General features: G+C 39.8%; 1 protein-coding gene across 13 annotated transcripts in view; it reads right to left on the bottom strand.

Moving 5' to 3' along the window:
• Nucleotides 1-26,782, bottom strand: part of ZNF236 (zinc finger protein 236) — a 219,789-nt gene that overhangs the window by 139,665 nt on the left and 53,342 nt on the right. For 11 of the 13 annotated variants that reach the window (XM_075921084.1, XM_075921082.1, XM_075921086.1 and 8 more), the window contains 8 exons: nt 24,409-24,612; nt 21,806-22,034; nt 16,835-17,107; nt 15,244-15,447; nt 9,765-9,909; nt 7,650-7,910; nt 7,073-7,323; nt 6,490-6,591 (listed from right to left, as the gene is read on the bottom strand). In XM_075921084.1, the coding sequence (XP_075777199.1) occupies nt 6,490-6,591; nt 7,073-7,323; nt 7,650-7,910; nt 9,765-9,909; nt 15,244-15,447; nt 16,835-17,107; nt 21,806-22,034; nt 24,409-24,612 (1,669 nt within the window). The remainder of the gene's footprint in view (nt 1-6,489; nt 6,592-7,072; nt 7,324-7,649; nt 7,911-9,764; nt 9,910-15,243; nt 15,448-16,834; nt 17,108-21,805; nt 22,035-24,408; nt 24,613-26,782) is intronic. The other 2 variants (XM_075921083.1, XM_075921090.1) reach the window with 1 other exon arrangement.

Genomic DNA, 26,782 nt, shown 5'->3' with positions numbered 1-26,782 from the left:
GTGGAGGAGATGACCCAATAGGAGAACTCCAGTTTCTGATAAAGTAACCCCATTTTCTCCACTTTGGATCTCCTCCACATATTCCCACTCTTTAGATTATAGTAAAGAAGAGCCTTGCAGAGCCTTTTAAAAGCAAGTTCAAAGTAAAAATAAAATTGCGTTTCTGTATATGTCTGATAAAGATGGCCTCAGATTACTTTTCTCTGTGTTTTTACTTTGAATATATCAGATTGTAACCTCCCTCTCTATACTGAAGCAATAAATGGAACCATTCCATCACAAAAGGCTCATTGAAAGCCAGGAAAGTATAACTCAGATTTCAGCCTGTTCTGTCACCAACATCAAACATAACTGTTTAACAACAAGAGGAAAGAAAGTAAGAAAGAAGGCAGGATCTGGTATTGCTATTATAAAAACAAATAGAAAATTTGGAGAAACAGAATCAGACATAATTATGCATCATTAAGGAACAGTAAAAGGGCACAATTTTATTTTTGCTGTGTAGTTTGCCTTTAATAGGCAACAGATGAAGATTAAGAAAATAATGTAGAACTGTACAAGCACATCAAATGACCACAACAGCATCAGATTCTAAACCACAATGCTTTACAAAATGTTTGCAGATTACTAAATTTCAGTCACAGGGATGTGCAAGGAGAAAGCAGAACTTTCCTTCCAGTCTCTCGGATGGTAATCCTCACAACAGAGAAACACAGTTATCAGGATAGTAAAATCACCAATAATTGTAGGCAAAACCTTAAAGGGGCTCTAACTCTTGCTACACCTAAACACTTAGTGTGAAAGTATAGTTTTTATAGTTTTCTTTCCTACATCAATCAAACTTACTGAATCTTATTTTCTTCCAAAGTGAAATTCAGATGAAACCCTCAGGAAAAAAAGTACATAACTTCAGGATCAGAATCCCTCTTTTACTGATGGTCAGCTTGTTTAACAGATGCTATAGATCATTTATTCTCCTGGCTGGGGTAACAAAAAGTACCCTGAAGAATGCTTTAATGAAAGTTTAAAGTAATGATCAAGAAGATTGTTTGGGATCAAATTTATATCTGATAGCAAAGAAAATGTTTCAGTGAGAACATATTGAGGCTATCTTTGAAAAAAACAAGAAATTCAAAAGCAAAAATGATGACTTTTAGAAGAACTTGGACAATGCCTTCCCCAACCCATCCAAAAAACCCAAATAAGTTAAGTACACCAAAAGAGACCACCTACAAAACCAATCAAGTCAAGATGAGGTAACACAGTATCTTTTTCTTTAGACAAGGGTAATAAAATGTCTCACTATAACATAACATTATCCATTTCAATTCAATGTTTTGCGGTAAAGAGATTATTTGATATTCTGAACAATTTCAAAAAAATTCTGGAACAATTTCAAACTTTCAAACAAAATGCTCAGAAGAAAGACCTGTACAATCAGAGTTGCTGTTTGGTCACATTGAAGAATTAGTCCATGCCTGTGAAAGAAGTTCTGGCCTGAGTAAGAACTGAAGGTACAACAAGAAACATCTGAGACCCACATTGGTCTGCTTAATTCCTTGTATTAAGATCATATTTCAAACTCTCTCTAATCTTTTAAATGAATCTGGGAATTCAATACAGCAACTTCACAGTTCTGAGAAATGCTGATGGTATCTACTATTACTGTACTTTTACAGTTCATCTATTTATACCTGGGACTAAGAAGATGAAGAAATTATGCATCTTACCAACCATGGCTACACATGAATTCTGTGGCAGAGCCACATATAGAACCCAGCTCTCCTGTGCTTTAATCAAAAGACCATACCCTTTCACCTGAAAACCTTACAGGGCTTCATCCTTCCCTGACATGGAACAGGGGATATTTGGAATTGAGTAGATTCACAGGGGTCTATTACTGGACAGTCCCTGTTTACAGTGTGTTGGAGCCAGGGTATCAGAGACACAAGGCGTCAGAGAATTTATTGTACTGGACCAACTTCTGTTGTGAAAGAGAAAAAGCTTCTGATCTTACACAGAGTTCTTCAAGTCCTTCTCAGTCCTGAATGAGATGCTATACTACTTGCAGCATGATGATCTATTTGTGAAGTTTGCGCTTTCTTGGGTTAAGGACATTTTCCTTCACTTCCACATGAAGTTATACTGAAGAAATATCCTGGAAATCAGCCCATTATCAGAAAACAGAAGTCCTATATATAAGGGCCACAAACTATAGCATCCTGTGGGAAATATTGCATCTGAATTTTGAGTAATAATCTAGAGTCTTCAGTTCCAAAATTGACATCCTTTAAACAATTTAAAGGAATTTATATGCACATTTGGATCTCTATGAAAACACGAAACTGCCAACTAAATATTCTGTATGCCTGCTTATTAACTAAATCTACTGGCACCAGCTAGGCTGCATGCTCAGGCAAACCTTGAGCAGAATCAGAACCTTTAAGTCCTGAACCATCACTGAAAGAGTTTCAATTGCAAGAACTGAGATCACAAACCATGATCTCAACACGTTAGTCAGCAGAATGACAGCAGAGACCTCTGAAAACCCAGTACAATCACCGATACTACCTATATTTGTTGCATCCAACTGCACTTAGAGAAAGGCATCAAAGGAGAGAATGGTGAAATGATCCATTAACGAGAGTGGTCTATGCCAACTGATGTTCAGTAATTGGAAAGTCATAATCCCAAAAACAATTTTCTTGAAAAGCACTACCTCTGATCCACCAAAGATATCTTTAAATAAAGAATCATAGAGTATTCGCATGTAGAATCTCTCAAGAAAAATTCACTGATTTCGTATTCTTGATGTTGTCAAAATCAGACCAAGTGAATAACAGATTACAGTTCTGGCCTATATTACCCTCAGGGAAGGAATCAACTCTTTTTTTAAAAAAGTGTGAATGGTAAAAGAAATGAAGTCTATCTGAACAAAACAGGCATCCTGTAAAATTGCTACAAGAAAAATGTCATGTATGATCCTGATAGTCTACATCTGTTCTTTTACAAATATAGGAGTTGGTTGGATGGTTATTTGAAGTAAAACGTATGAAAATTTCAGAATACTCCAACACTGTTTTATTAATAAACTAAATATTTAACCAATACATTTAACAAGAATTGCAGCCTATAAATACCAAGGAAAGAAAATATAAATTTCTGAGACTCAGATGTCCTACCTAGTTGGCAGGAAAAAGGAACTGAGGAGCATGAAGCACAGATGCAGACATAGGGAGAGGGTCGACCAATTTAACGCATGCATCCGCGCATATGCTTACCTACCTGAAATTCAAAAAAACTGAAGGGCTCCAAGATCTTCAAGGAAACTTCAAAGAGTTGGGAATCTGTGGATGAGATTCCAAGTAGAACAGGAGAAATCTTATACAAATGAAATTTTTATCATGTTTTTTAAATCATGTTGAGCAGCATATATTTCTATGTTAAAAATGAATACTACTAAGACTCCAAAACATTTTTTTCCAGAAAAAGCATTTACCAATGCATATTTACTAACTGGTAAGTAATATACTGAAACTGAAGCATAAATTATATTATACTTTGAGATGAAAATAGTATAATTTCTCAATCTAAAATGAACAGTTTGAGAAAAATCAGTTGTTTCTGCAATTTTGGAAAGATCTCAGATGGGATGGCAATCACAAAATTCCAATGGATTTCAATGGATTTGGATCAGGCCTGCCTGCTTAATAAATCTGGAGACATTAATACTTTCTCTCAAATCTTATACATGCATTATAACAAAGAATAAAAAAACAAGCAAAACACAACTATATCCCAAATTGTGTTACACACTGAAGTAAAGAGAGGCAACTATATCTTTGTAAAGGGCGCTATTTAACTAGACAAGGAACCAAATTAAAAATCAAGGAAATGAAAATCAATAGTAATTCTAACCATTTACTTACAATTAGGAAGCATCAATAGGCATTATATAATTAAATTTAGAACTAAGTTTCCATAAATCCAAATTTTAAACCACTCCCCAGTCACAATCAGAAACGGATCATCTTCAAGTTCTGCATTCCACATTCTACATTCCAGAGGTATTTTTCTGGAAACTTTGGTAAATATCAGAAAAATAATTTTCAAATGATCCATTAATGACTGGCTTTACTGCTGGAGCATCTGAGGACATGTCTAAACTACAGTCTTAAGTTGGGAGCATGGGAGGCAGCTGCCTGAGCATCTCCCCTACCTGCCATGAACTGGGAAATGAGGCAGGCACAGCCTGACTGGAGCAGGGAGCTGAGTGCAGTCAGGCTCTAGACACCCAGCTTTGTTCTTTCAGGGCTCCAGCCTTTGACAAGATAATAAGTAAGGCAGTGTCTACACCAAGGTTGGGCAAGATGCAACCCAGAGGCCGGATCCAGCAGGCCTAACACTTTGATCCAGCCAGCGGACTGCATCTGGCCACTTTCTATTAATATCCTGCTGCCTGTGTCACCAAATTTCCAGGCAGCGGCTCAGGCAGCAGGATCCTGTTTAAATGGGGCTCTCAGTTCCCAGCCATGGTGCTATCCTGGCAGGAGCTGGACCCATGATACCTTTAAATAGCCACAGCAATCTTGGGCAGCTGCCAGGCAACACAGTAAGGCAGGGCTGGGAACCATGAGCCCATTGCTGTGTTTTTAATTTAAAGCCTCGAGCCCAGACAATTCTGGGGGGGGAGGCTAGTCCCCAGCCCTGTCCCTTTCCTACCCAGAGACCATGCCTCTTCGGGATGAGTAGAGCAGCCCATAACTAAATACCAAAATTCATTAAGTGGCCCCGCTATGAAAATTATTTCCCATCCCTGGTCTACAGAGACACTGTCTATAAACTACACCAACATAAGCCCTACCCCTCTTCTGCAGGTTATTATGTTGGTGTAGTAAGGCACTTGCCTTAGTGGGATATGGCTACAGTCTGTTCACTGATAAAATTAGGTTGATGTAAGATCACTTTGTTATGTAGGCCAAGCCTGAATCAGAAATCGGTGGTAGGAAACCAGGTAGAAGCATGTCAGGGCAGAAGTCTAGGATGACACATAGTAAAAGCAGAGGGTATTAGAAAACTGTGGACTGAGAGATACATGGAGCAATGACATGAAGTACTGCTTCCCAGTTTCTGAATGAAAGACACTGGAGAATATGGGATGAGGACAAAGGAGATGAGTAGGACAGGCAAAGCAGCCATCCACAAGAGGGTGAAAGGGACAGAAGAGGTAAGGCGTAGAACAGAAGCAAGACGGAGAGGATAAAAGGACACACTGGTGTATACAAGGGAGTAAAGCGAGGTGATGACGCAGGATGAGACATGCATGCTAGGAAAGAGGTGAGTACAGAGGTCTTGGGTGGGAAATAAGAGATATTTAGAGGAGCCACCAGGAGATGAACCTGAGTTGAGAGAGGAAAGAAGAGAGGACACAAGGAACCAAAAGGGAAGGAAGAGCCTTCCGGTAATCATCTGCTTCACTACTAATCACACTATCCACCCCAGGTATATCTTTCCCTATCATATTCTTTCTCTTCCGGACTTGCTGAAACTTTCAAAAGATAAGCCTTTTGGTAGGCCTCTGCAGACCTTTTATGACAGCCATAGTTAAATTTTTGATACCCATTCAAACACATGACCATTCCCGAGCAAAAGCTTCTTTACAAAGAATTGAGATTGAAAGTTACAGTAGAGTCTAGGTCACATGCAAAATTATTAATGCTTCCTTTAAAAATGTATTTTGCAGCTTCAATAAGCGCCAATACTCAAGTATCTAAAAATGAATGGTTTGGGGATCCAGCCAATTCTTAATGTTATTATGCTTCCATCACTCACTCTAATATCACTAGATTTACCCAACTTTGGTAACACACACACACACACACACACACACACACACACACACACACACACACACACACACAAAAATAACAAATTAATAGGAGATTTTTGTATTTTGATTTTGCATATTTTTTTGCAAATGGTATAGGGCATTGCTATGGCAGTAGTGTAAATTTTATAAGCTAATGCTGTGCATTGATGATTTTTCATCAATATTCTCAAAATTCTTTACAGGCATTAATTAAGCCTCAACATCTTTGTGAGGTTGGCAAACATTACTGTCTTCCATTTATATGTTGTTTAGTTCAGGTAGAAAATACCATGCAGACAGCTCATGGTGACACAAACTAGGAACAAAATACAAAATGACTGACTTCAAATCTCATGCTATAACCATTAGATAGAAATAATTTTAATGGAAAATCTAGGTAAGTTTAAATAAGCGAAATAAGCTCTTAATTTTTCAAAGTTTATTTTCAAAATATTTAACATCAGGTTTTTAGTAGAACTCCTTCTGCATGCACCAATGGGACAGCTAAACACAAAGGTTACCCAAATTGTGTGTGCACAGAATTAAGGCTTTTAATTCTAGTACTTTAGGAACAAATTTACTAAGAGCTACAATTTTAAAAACTGATATCTATAACTAACCTTGTGATAACCCTTGTTGATCAAATGACGGCTGTGTTAGAGCTTGCTGTTCAAACTGATTGATGTTCTCCTGTAAAGTATGCTGGGATGTCACAAACCTATCTGAAATCAGGAACATAAATTCAAGAAAAGAAAATGCAAATTAATTAGGTAAATATAAAATTAGTCACAACTAAATTTATGTGATAGGTCTTTATTTAAGCTTTATTATTTTATAATTATTTGTCCGAGCAGTCCTGTGCTAGCAGATGGTGATGTAAAAAGAAAATGCTTGTATAAAATACTACACTGCATATTTTTGTGATTTATTGTTTAAATATGTTTTCCAATAAAAATGGACAAGAATTAATATAATTTTTTTGTATTTCCCCATACATTTTTCACAATTAAGCAGGCTAAGAAAAATTAAGTAATGTACATACATTTAAATAATTATTGTACGCTTTTATAGAAAATGTTTTTCTAAACCATTATTTCAGAAGTCTTCAAGCCAAATTCATGAAAGTTTTCGAGGCAAGATCATTTGAGAACTTCACCTATAACTGATATTTTTTGGGTGGTTTTTGATACACTGAATATATACCTTCATCTTGTTCTAAAGACTGGTCAGTCAATTGTTGCCCCAGTCCTGTTTCTTCTGTGGCTACTACCTGCTGCTGGTCTAGTTCTAAAATAGCTTCTTGATCTGCTGTGACAGCTTCTGGCTGCTGCAGCTCATCACTTTCAATCTCTACTTGCATCTGAGTAGAAACATGAATGCTCTGTCGATCTACTGTTGAATCATCTATTGAAGCAGCTTGCTCATGCTGCTGCAGCTGCTGTGCAAGCTCATACCTGAGAATGAAAGGTGAGATGTTTTATTTGCAAATAATGCCGACCCCCCAGACACTATTTAAACTCTTTCTAAAACAGTTCTACTCTTTTATCACAATGTATATGTATTGAAATAGTTCCTAGATGCTTCAGTTATACACCAGGACCCATTATGCTAGATGCTAACAAGGAAATTTTCCTAATGAATTATGCCAATCAAATTACTCTTAATTCTTTTTAGAACCCACATAATAATACATAGCTCAAATCACAGTAGGTTTTAAGGAAGCTTTAGGGTTGAACTACTGAAATGTACTGAAAGTTTTTTTAAAAAGTTGTATACCTACCTATGAGTTTTCATGTGCTTTTTGCAGTTTAATGACGTTTTGAATGTTTTTTGACAATATGGACACATATATGGTCGGAGATCATTATGGATGCCCATGTGCCGCCTGAGGCTACCACCAGTAGTGAATGCCCCATTACATATAAGACACTTAAAAGCTTTCAGTCCAGTATGAGTTCTAATATGTGCTTTTAGCACTCCAGCTGACACAAAACCTCTTCCACATTGAGAACACTTAAATGGCTTCTCACCAGTGTGTGATCTTGAAAAAAAGAAAAAGAAATGAAAGAACAAATTGGGGAAAAAACATAACCAAAGAGCATTTAACATTTTATTCAACAAAACCTAAAAATATAAGATAAATTGGTTATGTAATTACACTTAAGCACATAATTATAGGTAAGGTTGGTAGTTGTTTATAACTTTGCCAAACTTAAAATATTTGAGCTGAAATTCTGCTTGACAACTGATGCTAATGCTGATTATTAAGTATTACTAGTATAGGTTTGACCTGCCTAGTCCAGCGCTCTCAGGACCTGACCAGTCTAAAAGGAGAGGGTTTGCTGGATATTGGCTGCTCTTTCAGGATCTGTCAGCAGATAGCCAGGCTCCCCTGCTCTGGGGCCATAACTGCCAGGATTCTGCAACCACAGAGTTACCACAGGCTGCCAGGACTCCACTGCCCTGAGCCAGAGCTCTCTGGTCCAGGAGGACAATAGATGTTGACAGATCAGAAAGGTTCACCAGAGCTCTGCTGCCTCAGGGCCAGAACCGCTGGGACTCCAAAGTACCATGGCTGTCCCAGGCTGCTGGGACTCTGCTGCCCTGAGCCAGGGCTCTCTGGTCCAACAGGACCACTGATGTTGCCAAACTAGAGAGCCCCAGACCAGAAAGGTTCAACCTCTACTACTATTGGGAGAATTTTATCTAAAACAATGTAGCCATTTCCAAAAATGGGTGCAAGGACTTGAAACTGGTCAAGGGATAGCTTTTGTATCCAAGATATGCCTTTTGCTGTTCCCGTGAAAATACATGCATAATTAACCAAGTCTTTGAAAAATCTCAGTAGAGACTTGCACATGCACACGAACACCCACCAGGTCCCTGATTAGACTATGGAACCAGACAAGGATGGTGTAAAGAGCAGATTGGGAGAAGGAACTTGAGCACGGATATGGCAACTAAGGATTGGGGTGCTGAGACTGGACACCAGTGGATGAGTGTGAAGACAAATATAAGGAGTCAATGGGAAAGGAAACAGACTGGCTGTGCAAGGAGATCAGAGCATGTATGAGAAGCCTAAGTGGTAGAGAAAAGAACTAGAATTAAGGAAATGTGATTGGAGGAGGCACAAGTTGAAAGTGACGAGGTACAAATGACCAATCTTGCAGCATAGCACAGATAGAGCTGGCAGAAGAGTGTGAAAACTACAATACAATATGTTCCCCTGCACAGGCTCCAATTAAACTTCAATCAAATGACCAATAAGAAAGTATGCACTGATAACCACTAGCCGTGAATTGTGTGCACAGAAAAACATGTATTCAGTTACAAACCCAGTTTCGTTTTTTTAGTTACAGCAGTTAAATAAGTAATTAGTCCCTTCAACATAAGCTCATCAATTTGTACAGCAGGGTACAAGTTAGGCTATGTCTAACACCATGCAGCATTTAGCAAAAAGGAAGTGTCAAACAACTCAGCTGCTAAAAGTTGGTGTATGTGAATGCCATTTGTTGGCATTTTTGCCTCACAAAAGTACTTCTAGCCACAGGAATGGCTTTTGCATTGTAAGCAGCGTCTACACTTGCTGCAGCAAAATTTTAAGTCATTTAGTGGATCGGGGGGTGAGGGTGAAGGAGGGTGGAATTTAAGCACCTGTGAACAACAAAAGCTTTGTTGATCAATTGCAAATGTAGATAAAGCCTTAGTCCAGATCTGGACCAACCTGACTTCAAGTGAATTTTGTAGTTTCACAAGTAAAGGACAGCAAAGTAATAGAACTGAAGCCTTGGCAAGGAGTCCTATAAACACTTTACACAAATTATTCTTCCATTTTAATTGTCCTAACATTAAATTGTATTAAATACATTTCCTTTCTCTTTTGTGTTTATTTTACCTGATATGTTGCTTAAGATGACAAGATTTTTTATATGCACGACTGCAGTAAAAACACTTGTATGGCCTGTCTGCTTCATTTCCAAAACTATTATTAAAATAACTTTGGAAAAACTGGCTATTCCTTGGGATCGGCTGGATAAGACCTGCATGTATAAAACAAAGAACAAAATTGAATTATTTGGTAAAGCTGCAATGGTATAGAGACTGACCATTTTAAAAGAACAATACCTATTTTATAAATATTGTTAATAAATAATAACAGGAAAAGATTTAGACATCTTTACAGCATCTATTCAAAATTATGTGTGGTACCTTAGCTGCACAGTTCCTTGTAGCACTAATGGCTCTAGCCCCTTACAGTAAACTGCAAATATAATCCTATAAATCCATATTATGTTTATTTTCAACAAAATCCAAAGTAAGTTAAATAAAACCCAACTAATTCACTAGCAACTGACTGAAGTCCTATAGAGGGATCTTATTTAAGTTATATCATATGACATTTAATTAGCTGTATTTCATGTTATCCCACTGTCACGTAACGTGAGATTTAACTGAAAGCGTTCATACAAGTGATACCCTGTAGGTAGCACTGGTCTTCCTCACATTACATAAAACCTACATTTGAAATAGTGTGTGGAAATTATTTTCTTTGCTCAACATCTACCTCCGCTAATTGGTAGTCATCTTTTCAGTGTCATAAGAAATTCATTGAGGAAAAACATTTATTTAAAAACAGATACAATTTATACAATGTACCCTTAAGAAGCCAAATTCAGCTCTGGAAATAAGGGAAGAGTTCCTGTTATTAACTGTCCAAGTCTTAGTCTCAGAAAATTAACCAAAACACAAAACAAAACACCTCTTTTCAAATGACGAGACAGAATGTGGGGTAGCAGCAGATTTCTCAAGAAAAAAAGGTCCAAAATCATTCAGACATCTTTGAACTGAAAACAGGGTCCTGTGCATACCTGTAGTGTCCACTCTTGTAAAGAGTTACTGTATAATTTACTTCTTTTTAAAACTAAGATCCACTTGTGCTGCTTAAATTCACAGCAATAGCCAGGTTTTAGATCTTCAAACTGCCCATTTATCTCTAACTCAGGCCTGCACAACATGCAGTCCGAGGGCCGCATGCGGCCCACAGAGGCTCACTGTGCAGCCCATGACAACTACAGGTGGCGTGGCCCCATCCGAACCACCAGCTGGGCAGAGGAGAGGAGTGCCGCAGGGGAGGAGGAAGTGCAGTGATTTTCGCCACCGGGCTGCCTGCATGCAGCTCCGGTGCAAGGAGGCGGGGCGCGAGCCAGACGCCAGCAGATGCCAGGACGCTGGCATGACGCCACGGCCAGCGACCGACGGATTAAAAAAGGCAGAAGCCAGGTAGGGGAGGGGAAGGGGTTTGTGCTGAGCACTGGCCCCAGGCTCCGTGTGGCACTTCCATTTGAAATGTACAAGAGCCCCACATTTCAAAGGTGGAACGCCGCTGCTGCGCCCTCTCATGCAGCTGGGAGGAACCGGCTCCCTCCAGTACGCCCTACTATTCTCCCCTCCTCCCCTTGATGTCTCTTTCTGATAGAGGCAGCGGGGGGGGGAGAAACGACTAGTGTGTTGACTATCTGATAAGCTTTTGCTTATCGGTTAGTCGACTACTTGCTTATATCCCTATAGGAAATATATAAAGAAACCTACCTAAAATATATATTGACCCATGAGCAAATAAAATAAAAATTAAATAAATATTTTTAACAATAAAATAAAACCCACATCTTCTAATTTTCTGTAGAGAACTAGTTCAACCATACCATCAACACGTAGTAAAGACCTTTGCAGCTTGGAATTTCTCATCACCATTCACAGAAAATTATAGTTTTGAGAACACTCAAATGTTACCAGAGAGAAGGTGCCCCTCTTGGAAGAGCAGTAGAAGCTCAGATTCCTGCACTGCACATTTCAAACCCAGTAACCTATGGGAACTACAACATATCTGTAAAAAACTGCCTTTCCACATATTTCACAATTTTAGCCATTAAAAACGTGTAATTTAATGAAATCAATCTAATAACTGGAGACATTTAATTCCACCACAGAACAAAATATGCTTCTATTTCCTCTTTTGTCTAAAAAATAAAGTTGAATAATTGTACTTGAAATACACACCAAACAAAAAACCTGTCGAATCTGACTACTATGTTTTTTGATGTATTCTAAGATTATTAGTGTCAAGAGATTCTTAAAACAAAAACTTGTAGGAAGATGGAACCAAAACATTTAAACTCCTTTTATAAAAGGTAAAAGATTTTACTTATTGAATAAGCAATCTATCTACTTTAAATTATTAGCAACCCAGATTCTGAAACTCAATAAAGGATTCTGAAACTCAATAAAACACCATGATCTTTCAAGACAGGCAATGGTAAGGACACTATAAAAAAAAAGTACTACTGTGTACTATACAGTAATTCCTCATTTAACACTATAGATATGTTTCAGAAAATGATCGTGTTAAGTGAAAACGTGTTATGCGAGGTCAATTTTCCCATTGAAAATAATGGAAAAGATGGGGGTTGCATTTCAAGTGGTGGTGTCTGTTGGGACTGGGACATAAGGTTGGGGGAGAAAGGGGACTGGGTTACAACAGGGAGGGGAGATGTTTGGCTCTGGGGAAGGAAAGGGGAGGGAAGAGGAGAGGGATTGGATTGGGAGCATGCCCCTGTGCTGGGTCTGCTGGGAAACCCCGCCACTGGCCTACAAGTGGGGTGTAGGAGAGGGGGCAAGGCGTCCGGCGAGAGGGAGTAAGTGGGGAACGACGCGACAAGTGGCAAACCCTCCGCTGCTTTGCAGGGAGGCAGGGGAAGCCCCACATAGCCACTGGCATAGGACTGGCTGGGGAAACTGTGTTATTCCGGGGACGGTCGTGGAATTCAAAAAATGTTCCCTAAAAAAAAGAATTGTGCTGTTGCGAAAACGTGTTAAGCTGGGCACTTGTTAAATGAGGAATTACTGTATAGCACTCTCCACAATGCCTCGTTCAGTCACAGATTTTCAGGCAGTATGAATTCTATCATGTTCTCACTGAGAAGAACTGACCCATGAAGAAAAACTTACTAACTAACCTGTTCTGTAACTGTTCTGAGATGTGTTACACATATCCAATCCACTTCAGGTGTGTACATCTAATGCATTTTACTCTCTGTTGTACCCATGGAGGAGGTGCAAGTGACCTCTGTTGCTCCACGCTGCTACACAATGGTATAAAATGGTGGAGCTACCCTATCCCCCTCAGTTGCTTCTTATCAGACAGACTCCGAGAGAGAGAGAGAGAGAGAGAGAGAGAGAGAGAGAGAGAGAGTGTAAGGGAATGGAGCCATGGACTAGACATGTGCAATACCTCAAAGAACAACAGTTATGGTACAGGTTAGTAATGGGTTTTAATTCTTTGATTGCATATGTTCACTTCATTTTAGATGACTCCAAAGCAGTTCAAAATCTAGGCAGCATTCAGTGTACTTGAGCAATGACTAATGAACTACTTGACCAAACTTGGCATCTTTTCGTACACACAGAGATACAGGGTTGTAAAGGCATGTACCAATGATCAAGACAAATATCTGTTACATGTATTTGAGCTTAAAAGGCTGCACAACCTGCATGAGATGCTATAGAATGCACTATCACTCTGGCTGGAAGGAGCATGTTGGCAGTGTAACCGTTCAGGCAAAAGCAGGACAAAATCCTCTGCACTGAAAATGAAAGGCCTTCCATCCCATTAATGACTGAAATGAATGTGACCTAAAACACCTAGTTCTGTCCAACAATACCCTTCTGACATCCAAGACATGGAGCCTTTCCTTACCCTTATGAGAATGAGGATTAGCAAAGAATGTCAGTTAAGAAATGGCTTGATTGAAGCAGAATTCTGATACTACTTAGTTAGGAATTTCAGATGCAGACATAACTGTTTTTCCTTTTGAGATACACCTAAACAACATAATGACAGTCACTTACAAAATTTTCCTAATGGTATTAGCTACCAAAAATGCTACTTTCAGATAAATGCCTCAGAGTAGGTAGCCATCACTTCAAAGGGTGGATCCATAAACCACAGCAGCAGCGCATTTAAGTCTCAGGAGAAATGGGATCCATGACATGAGGTTATAACCTGTCCAGACCCTTTAAAATTGAATTGACATGGGATCAGAAAATATTAAGAATCCCACAATTGGTGAATGAAAAATAGAAGGAGTTACCAGGGAATTCTTACAGAACTACAATAAAGCCTTGTTGTTTTAGGTGAAACAAGCAGTCAAAATTATGTCGGACAGAGGTTCAGACTGGTAAAATATCTGCTTTGACCGTAGGAAGAATCAGTTCCATTTCAACAGGTAAGCATATCTAATAGATGGTTTTCACCTATTCAGAAGAACATTTGATACATTCCTTGAGAGCCTTGCCTCCTGAGGCATTAATAATGGAGCATTCATGCTGTAAGATGGAGAGCAGCCAGTCAGAGATATAGAGGCATCCACAGTCCTAAGTTTCAAGTTAGATTTCAGAGGTACTGTTAAAGGAGCCCTGGCAACATCCTGGGAATGAGCAAAATGGGAATGGGGAAAGCAGGCGTACATCAGATTGCCTTTCCCAAACTGCAGCCACACATCCATCAGAGATGGAATGTCCTTGAACAAAAACAAAACAAAAAAACCTGACACTTTTTGTTTAGATGAATAGCAAAACAGGACCCTAAAAATCAATCCCACAATAGCCAGCCTGCAAAACCACTCATGATCTTTGCTTACTGATCTGTTCAGGGCAATTTGCTGCATGATATTGGTGATACAAAACTCACAAATACCAATTGCTCTCAACAGAAACAGTGTGATCTAGTCCCTTTATTTCCATTTATGTAGAAATTCACTGCAACGTTGTCCATGAGGAACTGTAAAGTCTTTTTCTTGACATGAAGGAGAAAGTCTGACAGGACAAATGAATAGTCCTCAACTCCTAGGCTCATGTGATGAGCCACACTTTGTTGAGCCATATACCTTGCATTCATAGATTTCCTAGGAAAGATCTCTAAGTTAGAGAAGAAGCAATTGTTACCACAATAAATTGTGAGAAAAAGTGAGGCGAAACACTCTAATACACAGGTTGGCTGGATCCATCCACCAGTCCAACAATGCTACTCCTGTAGGTACTTGAATGAGCAAAGTAAATGGAAGCTGCCTGATCTCCCCACAATGGTGGAGTCTCTAGCTGAAGCAGAGCAGGCATAAACAGTTTCTATATTGCCCCCATCTTTCTTCCCCATAATCCATAACAAGTATTTTAGAAGGTCAGAGGAGTAAGCAACTAAAATGGAATTGTAAAACTATCATCGCCTTTGCCTAACAGTGTACCCTACTGCATTCACATTCTAAACCCAAATTTCAGGATTACAATGAGTAAATTACAGTATATGCTAACTCAGTTTTCACCTAAATCAGTGATGAGTATGGGTTCTTGCAAAGGAATATCCGGTACTGGAACGCTGGTCTTTCCTATTCGAACTTTTGGAGGTTTACGCTGGTGTCGCATCTTTCGTAGTTCAGTGTGTTTAAAGTGTGAAGTAATATGAGTCTTTCTGTGGCCTGATGTTCTAAACTTTTTATCACAGTGAGGACAAGCAAAAGGTCTCACACCTGCAAGAGATTAAAATACATTACTTCATTGTTTACTTCCAGGTCTGTAGAAATAAAAACTATAGAATCCAAACAATAAAATTATAACAGTACGTTTACAGAGATTGATATTATCAGATGGGGGAGGGTATGTGTATTTTGATATTTTTCGAGGGGGTGGAGGAGAAAAGAACTGGGAAATTGCGTGTATGCTATTTATATACTGTTTCAACCTCTCTATTCCAGCATTCTCTGGTCTGTCAACATCCACGGTTTGACATGATTTTAGTTTGTCAGTTGTCCACTTATCATGCGTGTGACCAAGTTTCCCGCAGTCCCGTGAAGTTTGTTTACTGCTGCCAGTCCTTGCTCTCAGTGTTCTATGCTATTATTTAGCTCTAAATTACCTCTAAATGTCTTCTAAGAGACCAGCAAGTAGTGAAAATGTTGGTAGTGCTGCTAAGTGTAAGCATGCTTTATCTACTTATTTCATTGTGCCAATACAGTAAGACTGCATAACATCATTAATACTTTGCCATGAAGAGAGCTGATAAGCCTTGGCTAGGCATAGGCTCACATAGGATGAATCAGTACAGTTATACATTATTAAGCAGCACTGCACACACTGCTCCATTTATTTCCCCCAGTGAAATAAAAATAAAGAGATCCACTCACTATAATACTGACCTCTCACAGCTTTGGCAAATTCTCTAGCTCGGCACCAGTCAGGTTCTAAGGGAGCTAACCTAGAATGGTTCAACCTGTACATGGCTAACTTAAAAGTAAAGGACAAATAATTCAATCCACATTCTATAAGTGAGAGGGAAACTTAATTCCCAAATTGGTAAAAGAGGGAGTAGTAACTATGTAGCAAAGCCTATAGGAATGTCTGAAGGATAAACCTCATGCCAAAACATCACAGAAACTGGAATCTAGAACTACTGCACTCACCACTACTTTCAACTCAGATTCACAAACCTCTACCACCTTCAATAAATCAGTAGTCCCACAGTACAAATAAGGGGTGTTGTCTGCAGGCCTGGAATAGCTAATGTACTGGCCCATCAGGTAATTGTTCCATGAGAAAATTAAAAACAAGAGTGAAGGAAGAAAACAACATAGGCAGACAGTTGTGGTTTAGCCGAAAAAAGGAAGTGAAAAAAGTCACATACCAGGGAGAATTGGGACATGAACAAGTTAAAATATTTGGTGAACAAAAGATAATACAAGTAATTTATAGGCCTGCCAATTCTTATGAAGGCATATGTCAGAGACAAAACACTTCATTCTATATTAGATGTTTACAAAAGGTACCTCATCGCTTAGATGTCTATGCAGCAAACTCTGTCTATTCTTGGAGGTCTTCCAAACATCATATAAAACTACAGGGATAACTCACAGGCCTTACCTGTATGCAGACGAATGTGAACTTTTAAGCTTCCTGAAGTGGAAAAACATTTCATGCAATACTGGCACTTAAAAGCTTTAATGCCAGTATGTGTTTTTATGTGTGCTGTCAGAGTGCTCTTCACAGCAAAGGCGCGGAAACACTGGGGACACTTGAATGGCTTCTCATGTGTGTGAATTCGAATGTGGCGCACTAGATCACTAGGTTTTTTAAATTCTTTAGAGCAGTATGTACAAACATGCCATCTTATTCCATTCTCCTCACGTACAGAACCTGAAACACATAACACTGAAATCAGATATGTGCCTTTATATATTTGTAAGTTAAAAACAGTCTGAAGCTGAGTCACACAAATGAGCACTGAAGACTCATGCCAAGATTTAATAAACAAAGCATAAGCATTTCTCAGATACTTCCCTTTAAGAGTAAACATTGTTTATAGAACTATGACTAAATTAAGACCAAGATAATCCTATTTAATCATAGTTACCAACATACCTGCAAAAGGAGGACAAAAAGGAACAACATACACCTACAGTAACAATTTATTCTAAAGAATGGAAAGTGTATATGGAACTATCATACCATATATTAATGTAAAAAAACAGTTCAAAAATGGCCGACAGGATGTAAGCATAGTGGCATATTATAAGTACCAAGGTTATAGGTCTGCTTTTTGTTCATTTCTCTATGTTTTAAATGGAATACTGAAAACAGTCTACAGACTCCAGAAAACTTAAGAAAATTTACTATAATTGACCTGAGTTTTTCAAAATATAAATATAGCTTCCAATGATATCTTATTTAGAGACCCACAAAAGCATTACACAACAGAGTTCAACCCAGTAGCACACGGACAATGGAGCAGGAATGAGGGCTCTGCAAATGACTCTAACCTGATTTCAAGAAAGAAAATGGGTGTTTTAAGTGCACAATGAATACAGTGTTAGGCCATAAGTGGCTTTGAAGTGATGCTCTTGTAACAGTAGTAAATAAGTTACTCCTAAATCTTGGTGCTGTGTTTTCTCTCTTTTTGATGTGTCAATTTTTGTCATTTAATGATATTTGTATAGTGAAATCCATTGGTGTGCAACATCAAAAAATAGCATTGTTTTGTCAAATTCATTATGAACATATCAGAGAATGAATAGTCATTTCAGTAAAAAGCAGATACCAGTAGCTCCAACGAAGGAAAGGTCTTTTAATACTCCATAGAAACTAACATTTGCAGTGTATGTATAGTATTATATATGAAAAATAGAGAACACAAGTGAAGGGTATAAACGAAAACTCTTAAATTAATTCTATGGATCATGTAAATCAGCAACAAATCACCTTAACCTTCCAAAAAAAGCATTATGCCCAATATTTTCATTTTCCATTAACAATTAAATTGATTGTCTAATTCTAAGAGTTTTATTTTAAAAAACCTGCTCTACTTTTTTCTTTCCACCATAAACTCAGAGAATGAGAGAACTCTGATAATGGAAAGTGAATGCAAAGCGTGATTATGTAGAGTAATTTTTTTTAAAACAGTTACTGTTTGTAACTGTTGCTCTTTGAGATGTGTTGATGATGTCCATTTCATTACGTGTGTGCAGTGCTTTTTTTGTTTTAAAAAAAAGAAGTGCCGGTACTCCTGTGGAAAAGTTGTTGAGCTCTGACTGGAGGTGCTGGTACTGCATCTGGAGGTACCGGTACTGAGTACTCCGCAGTACCATCACAAAAAAAGCACTAGGTGTGTGCATGCACCAAATGCATCACTAAACGTTTTTTCCCTTAGTGATACGTTGGGTTGGCTGTGGAGCTCCCTGGCATGGCGCCTTCATGGTGCAGTATATAGGACACTGCAAATCCCCCTTCCTCTCAGTTCTTTCCTGTCCAAATACTCTGACAGAGTGGAGGTAATTTCCATGTAGAAGGGGACAGAGTTCATCCGCTTGCTGCCTGTAGGACGGCCCTGCCAAAGACTGTGTCATCTTGTGCCTTTGACACAGAGGGATATGTGTTGGATTGGGGCACAAACCCTCTGGAAGAATCTGGGGGAATCTGGCACATGGAGAGCCAGCTCAAGAAGTCACTATCCAACTAGGATTGTGATAGCCGGGGATCAGGCAAGGAACTTTTTTATTTTAAACACTAACAATTATACTAACTTCCTACTGGAAGGAGAGAACTTGGATGAGGTTTTTCTAACTTACTTACATATTTATCTATCTCTAACTACAGACAGAGTTCCATCTTCAGTCAAGGACAGTTGAGAAGAAACTGAGGGGATCAGGACGAGCATGTGCCAAATGGACTAACAGGCACCGCAAGACACCAACTGTGCATGAATATCCAACCAAGCTCTGCTATCAAAGATCTCCAATCAACTGTGTTGAATCACACCATCACCTAGAATGGAGAACCCATGGGAACAGCACTCAAAGAAGAACGGGGTCTCACACAGCCACACAGCTGCAGGAAGCAAAAGCAAAGACCAGGAAGGGAAAGACACTTCTGACTGTAAAAAAAAGATGGAAACCACATTGCTAACTGGTTCTTGTAGAGTCTGGAAGCCACATGCTGAGACCACACCACTGTGTGTCCCAATGAATTCTAGGGACAATGTGGGATCCAAAGTTGACTTTTTTCAATGTTTATGTTCACTTTCAGTGAAGAGAGGAGTATGAACAGCATGGAGTTCAAGGCTCATGCCTTTCCTTTGGATGGTGCTGCTATCAGTCGTCAAGATAAGAGAATATAAGGACCCCTTCACACTGAAGATGAGTCCCCAAAGCAGCAAAAGCTTTGGTGAAGATGATTGAGCACTGCTGAGTCTGAACAGTAGAACCCTGTATTAGAAGTATCAAGGGCCTGCCGTGAAATGTCTGAAGATAAGATGGATGTCTAGATAAAAGTAAGTATCCTGCATATCAACAGCCATAAACCATATGCCCTTTTCTAGCAAAGGTATGATATCTACTAGACCACACAAAACTTTGTCTTGCATATGAAGTGGTTGAAATGACAGATCTAATATCATTCCTCACCCACTTTCTTTTTGTGAACTAGAAAATAGATGGAATAGAACCATGCACCCTGATAAGTCATAGGAACAGGTTCAATTGTTTCTTTTGCAGTAGAGAGTCCACATCTAGGGCAAGGACACTGTTGTGAGAGTGGTCCCTGAAGTGGGGTGGGAGTATGGGTGAGCCAGCATCGTGAACTCAATCATATGACCATGTTGAATGACATGCAAGACCCAATTGTCCGTAGTCATCACACTCCAAGTTGATAAGAGTGCTGGACAATCCCGTGAAAGGGATGAGTGAGGTATGAAGCACAAGGTAAGGTGACTGGTGGCTCTCTAGCTGCACTCAAATATCACTTCTGCAATGACTGAATATGAGATGCTGAAGGCTGAATAGGAAAAATCCAAACCTGGATGTGATAACTGACCTGAAGGATAGGACCACTGGAACTTCTGTCATTTATGAAGAGGCTCACAGGGCTACTGACTGAATTTTTATGTGGTAGAAGTTATGCTTGGGTGTTGGCATGCAAATATCCACAAATCAGAGTGGCTCTAGAATCCTTGAGGAAGTGGAAGGAATTTTAGTTCTTCTGATTGAAGGGAAGAGACTCTTTGAAATGGAAGTCCTCTTTGGTGTTCTGGACTTCCTTTAGGAAATTTGATGAACATAGTCATGGCTCATGACAATTCCTGTAGCCACTGTACATGAAGAAGGGACTGACATCTATTACAGCCTGAACCATTGTCCTCACAATCAGTTTTCCCTCCTTTAAGATAGCTGGGAACTGGATATGATCTTGCTGGGGGAAGCTTGTCTTCCAAGTCAGCCTGCTTGCTATAGGCAAGGAAGTCATTTAGCGAACAGAGCCAAGTAATTTCAGTTTCAAAATTGAAGACTGGCAGAGGACAAGACTTTGTGACCTACAAGGTCCAGTCACTTGCCCACTTCATCCACTTGGGTGGCACGTGAGTGTCGTTGCCAGGCTAACCCCATCACCACTTGTGTGACCAGGCGATTGGGTGAAGCGCAAGATTCCCTCTAGGCTGTGCAGCAGTACAGACTTGAAGCTGCTTAATGAGCCCCATCCAAGGGCTCAGGGCTGCCGCACATGGAGCTGCTTGATTGGCAGAGGGGCACTACTCACTCAGCTACAGCAGCAGTTCTGTGCTGAGGACAGAACAATGAGTCTCTCCCAGCTGGTATGGACGAGTCCCCTCCATACTGGCTAGGAAAAACTCGCTCCTCTGTCCTCAGCAGGGAGCTGCTGCTGTAGCTGAGGAAGTAGTGTCCCTCCACCAGCCAGGCATCTCTTTGCATGGCAGTCCTGAGTCCCTGAGAGGGACTCATTAAGCAGCTGCAGGGCCCTGCTACTATGCAGGTTAGAGGGAACCTCCGTGGAGGGTGAAAGCACAGAAACTCAAACCCCTCTGCAGATACATAAGGAATACAAGGACCCTTCTCTACCCTCTTTGGGGGTGGACGTAAGTGGTCAGGGTGCATAAAACAGTCCAAGTTAGTTGAAGAATGGTGTAGAACATGAGATTCTTGTTTGGGGATCACCTGTAAATCTCTGCTTCCTACTCAAAGAACAAGCAACATTAGGAGACTCTTACATTTTGAGCAGCAAGAGCCTAAGTTATGTTCATCACAGACTTAACCAAAAGGTACTGAAGCAGTACTGGCACGCATCTTCAGCCTGAACTAAGGATGAATAGGAAAAATCCAAACATGGATGCATAGAATGGGATACAGAAAATGGAAACTAATGCACCCACAGTTCTTTGAAAAATAAAGGGTTAGTGTTTTTGAAATTCCATAGGCAGTTTATTGATGTATCCGCTGCATGTGTTTTAGGAAGTTCTCATACACTACAATGACAGGTGCTATAGAAAACTAAGATGTTGTTATTACTGCACAAAAGTTGTACGTAAAAAAACATTTCCAACATTACCAGGTAAAAATGGTGACTTTTTCTTTATAACTTTTTTCTCTTTTTTATCAATCTTATCTGGGCTTTCTTGCTCTTTATCTTGTTCTGCATTATTAGGGTCAGCTTGATGATTAGAAAGGTTCTGAACATCTGGATTTTGATCCTGAGCTGTAGGAGTCTTAGCTTGGCTACATTCTGTAGGATGCGCTGAGACTGGAATTGAAGACAGCCCACTGTTTTCTAAGGCTTGCTAAGGCAAAACAAAACTAGAATGTTAGGGAAAAAACTTCACAAATAATTTAAAATTTGTTATGCTCAAACAACTATATATGACATGCAACACAACTATGATTAAAAATGTTTAGTCAAGCTTTTTATAACTACAAAATTTTAGCTGAATTTCAAAGATTTACAGATCTTTCCTCTACCAAGGCAGTAAGCAATAATATTTTTAACTAATTACATTATTCAACTGGAACTGAATTTTTCTCCAGCAATAATACATGTATAAGCAATCACTTCGCAGAAAACCAACTGAATCTATAAAGCCTAAATAAAAAGATGTTTTCTCTTAAATCTACATTAAAATTTTCATTTTAACCAGTTACTTATAGCTTAAAATACAAAAAGAACTAGATTTTTTTAAATGTATTAATGTTGGGGTGGACAATGCCTGACCTCCCTGCTGGAGGCCTTTCAGCACCTTGGCCAGCAGCAGAAGCAGTAGAGAGGTACTCTGAGCAGAATAAAGGGACACCCTTCGTTGCAGCCAATCAGAGTGCAGCAGGCTGATATAAAAGGAGCTGCTAGTCCAGGGCCTGTCAGTTCCTTCCTGGAGCTCAACCCAGGCAGACCTCAGGGCTGACTGGGGAACACCAGCACTCTGGACAGCTCTGAGTGGGAGCTGGGGCATAGTACCTGGTCAGTGCCAAGTCCTGCAGCTCATGGTACCAGTGTAAAGGATTCGACACGTCGGGCAAGCGCTCCTTGATGGCTGAGGGTAGTCTTGCAGTCTCTACTCGCCTGTCTGTGTGCGAGGCAGTGTCCAGTAAGTGGCCAGAGATCAGGCCTCTTCTTTTACCTCCCCCCGGGTGTGGCTTGCAGGGGGGCTAAGGGGAGACCCAAGACCACCACTCCTCTGGGTCCCAGCCCAGGGACCCTATAAGTAGCAGTTACCTGCTGAGTTTCAAAGTATTTAGTTGCTGTAATGTCCCTGGGACACTTCCCGAGGATGTTGTTCCATCAAGCCCTTCTCTAGGGCCTTGTGGCTCCCCTTGTCCGGGGTTCTGCAGGGTTGCCTTTGGCTTCCTGGCTAACCTTTAGCCACAGGACCTGGGATGCCCCAGCTCCCACTCGGAGCTGTCCAGAGCCTTGGTGTTCCCCAGTCAGCCCTGAGGTCTGTCTGGGTCGAGCTCCAGGAAGGAACTGACAGGCCCTGGACTAGCAGCTCCTTTTATATCAGCCTGCTGCACTCTTATTGGCTGCAATGGAGGGTGTCCCTCTATTCTGCTCAGAGGACCTCTCTACTGCTTCTGCTGCTGGCCAAGGTGCCGAAAGGCCTCCAGCAGGGAGGTCAGGCATTGTCCACCCAATCACAGTATTCCATGAAATTGTAAGTTAAATTGTACTAGAAAAAAAATGCAGGCATATACAACCAATAACTGGAAAAAATCTCATAACAGAACAAAAAAACTGGGGAGAGGGAGGAATGAGGAGCGGGTAATTAAAATTAATAGAATAAGGTTATGTCTACACCACAAATGCTTGTCTATCAACCTAGTGGTATCCACACTGAGCCTTAGATCAGTTTAGTTATATTGCTCAGGGCTGTGGGATTTTTCAAAGCCCTGAGTGATGTAATTAATCTGACATAACTTTGTAGTGTAGACAGCCCTTATGTCTTGATCTAATAATTCACTGTACCAGTGGAGAACTCCAAGGACCTAATAGGGTGCCACACAAGGAATAACAGTGCATTGCAGATCTAAGACCTGAATATATTTCAAAAGGGGGTTTAGATGAATAGTGTGGTTGGCTAGTGCTCAGAGAAAGAGACATTAACATAAATAGTGTGCATCCTTTTCAGCTTGAGGACTGAACACATTTTAGAAATATCAAGGGGCCACAGCCAATATTTATTAATGTTTTCTGTCCTGTTCTTTTTTTCCTTTTCTGACAGTTGAGTCCATGCCACTATAAAGGAAGCATTACAAGGCAATTGGAGAGGTGGGAGCAATGGGGTTGATTCAAATACTCCAGCTTAAACATCACAAGGTACAGTTCAGGGAACAAATTCTAAATTCACAATCAAATAGAAGTTATCTGAACAGGATCATCCTGGATGGCAACAATTTAGATCTCTAAGTGCCACAAAGTGGTCCAGGGACCACAGAAAAACAAAAGGCAAATTTTTTTTTTTAAGTATTTATTTTCACTCACTTCTAACTAGTATTTATTGCCTTCCAATCTGATCACATAATAGAGCCAAAGAAACATCTTAGAGAACTTTGCGCACTACATTTTCATTATCCCAATTTTTGCCCATTGGGCAAAATCAATCCAGGCACAGAAACACCTTATGGATTTTTAAAATAGTTGCTGATTATTATGTAAATACACCCTACCTGCAAGATGTCTCGATTGAGTCCCATTGCAATATTGAGTTGTTGGCCAGATTGTTGGGGCTGATTATTTTCCACTGGACCTGGTTCTGACAGCTCAAGGAGCTGCTGGATGACATCTGTTACAGCCTGTTGCCCCTGCTGACCTGCAGCTGATGTTACTTGGTTTTCTGTCTGTTGAAGAAGCGGAGACCGAAAATGTGTGGCCTGAAATATACAGCAGTATATTTGTAAAGGAAAATGAAAGAGGAACATATCAAGAAAGTTTGACTTACCGGTTTATTTTCTGTATCTGAAATATGTCTGCTAATTGTCCACTGTGGGGATTTCCACTCATGTAAGACTGGGCAGTTTACAGAGCTGTTTACATTCAAGGACTGCTGATTCCACTAAAGGACTGCTCCTCTAGTCCCCTTCCAGGAGTTGTTCCCAAGATACACAACTGTAAGCTTATAATTTAAATGATGTTTATAGTAAAATGCTGGCCCTCCATCAATTCACACAGCATGGGGACCTATTTGGAATGACTGATTTTTTTTTTTTTTTTTTTTTTTTTTTTTTTTTTTTTTTTAACAACAATGGTCCTGTAGCACCTTACAAACTAACAAAAATGTATAAATAGTATTATGAGCTTTTGTGAGCACAACCCGCTTCTTCGGATAACAAATTTGAAGCAAGAGGCACAAATGTTGAATTTTAAAACAGAAAAAGAGAAAGAACGGAAAAAACCTGTCAAAGTGTCCATGCTTAAAAAGACTAAGAATAATCTGTAAGTGCTTGATACTTAGCTTTTGATGTCATTTAGGTGTTGACTATAATGGCCCATCTAGTTCAAGTCTTTGTTCAAGCCTAAAAAACAGCAAATGGTTCTGCAGCACCTTAGAGACTAACAAACCAATGAATGGTTTAAGTTTTTTCAGTTACAGACTAACACGGCTACCCGAGACTTTGTTCGAGCCGTGCAAGATAGAATCTGCGGAGCGAGCCTTCATATGCAAATTTTATACTATCTATAGTAGACTTCTCAAATTGTTTTGTAAGAGAACAGCCAACTTTAAAATCCATTAATGAGTGCCTGGGCAAGTTAAAGTGTTCCCCAAAAGGTTTGTGTGTTACCATTTCAAATATCTGATTTGTGTTCATTAATCCTTCGTCTTAGACTGTCCAGTTTGGCCAATATATATGGCAGAGAAGCATTGCTGACACTTGATGGCATGTATCACAGTGGTAGATGTACAGATGTATGAGTCTCTGATGTGGTGGCTTATGTGGTTTGGTCCTCTGATGTCGCTTCTATAGATGTGTGGACAGAGTTAGCACGGGGGTTTTTTGCAGAGGTGGGTTCCTAGATGACTGTGATGGAGGTGTACTGTGTGGTTGCTGTAAAGAATTTATTTCAAGTTAGAAGGCTGTCTGTAGGTGAGGATTCGCCTGTCCCCCAAGGCCTGTGAGGGATCATTTTCCAGGATAAGTTATAGATTGTTAATGATGCACTGGAGGGATTCACGCTGGGGGCCATAGGTGCGGACTCGTGGTGTTCTGTTATTTTGTTTGTTGGGCCTATCATGAAGAAGCTGATAGTTGGGTACTTGTCTGGCTCAGTGAATCTGTTTCTTCAATTACCCGAGCAGGTAATTACATTTTTAAAATGCCTTACAGAGATCCTGGAGGTGTTTGTGTCTGTCTGTGGGATTTGAGCAAATCAGGTTGGTATTTTAGGGCCTGGCTGTAAACAATGGATTAAGTAATGTGTCCTGGATGAAAGTTAGAGGCATGAAAGTATAATGGTCAATAGGTTTCCAGTATAGGTGGTGGAAATGTTGCCATCATTTAATTGTACTGTAGTGTCAAGGAAATAGATCTCGTGTGGACTGGTCCAAGCTAAGGCTGATAGTGGGGTGAAAGTTGTTGAAATCTGTATAATTCTTCAAGGATATCCTTTCTGTGGGTCCATATGATGAAGATATTGTCAATGTAGTGGAAGTAGAGTAAGGATACTAGGGGGCGAGAGCTGAGGAAACATTCAAGGTCAACTATAAAGATGTTGGCATATGGTAGAGCCATGCATGTGCCAAAAGCTGTGCCACTCACTTGAAGATAAAAATTGTCCCCAAATTGAAAATAGTTGTGGGTGAAAATAAAATCACCAAGTTCAGTCACAAGATTTGCAGTGGAATCCTCAGGCATAGTGTTTGACAACTAGTAATCCATCATCACGTAGAATCTTGGTATAAATAGCTTCTATATTCATGGTGGCCAGTATAGTGTTTTCAGAAAGATTATTGATGTTCTATAGTTTCCTCAGGAAGTCAGTGGTGTCTCGAAGACAGCTAGGAGTGCTGGTAACATAGAGTCTGAGCAGACAGTCAACAAAACT

This window comes from Pelodiscus sinensis, chromosome 2 (genome assembly GCF_049634645.1).
Source record: "Pelodiscus sinensis isolate JC-2024 chromosome 2, ASM4963464v1, whole genome shotgun sequence".
Classification (NCBI taxonomy): Eukaryota; Metazoa; Chordata; order Testudines; family Trionychidae; genus Pelodiscus; species Pelodiscus sinensis.
This window is presented reverse-complemented; position numbering and strand designations above follow the sequence as displayed.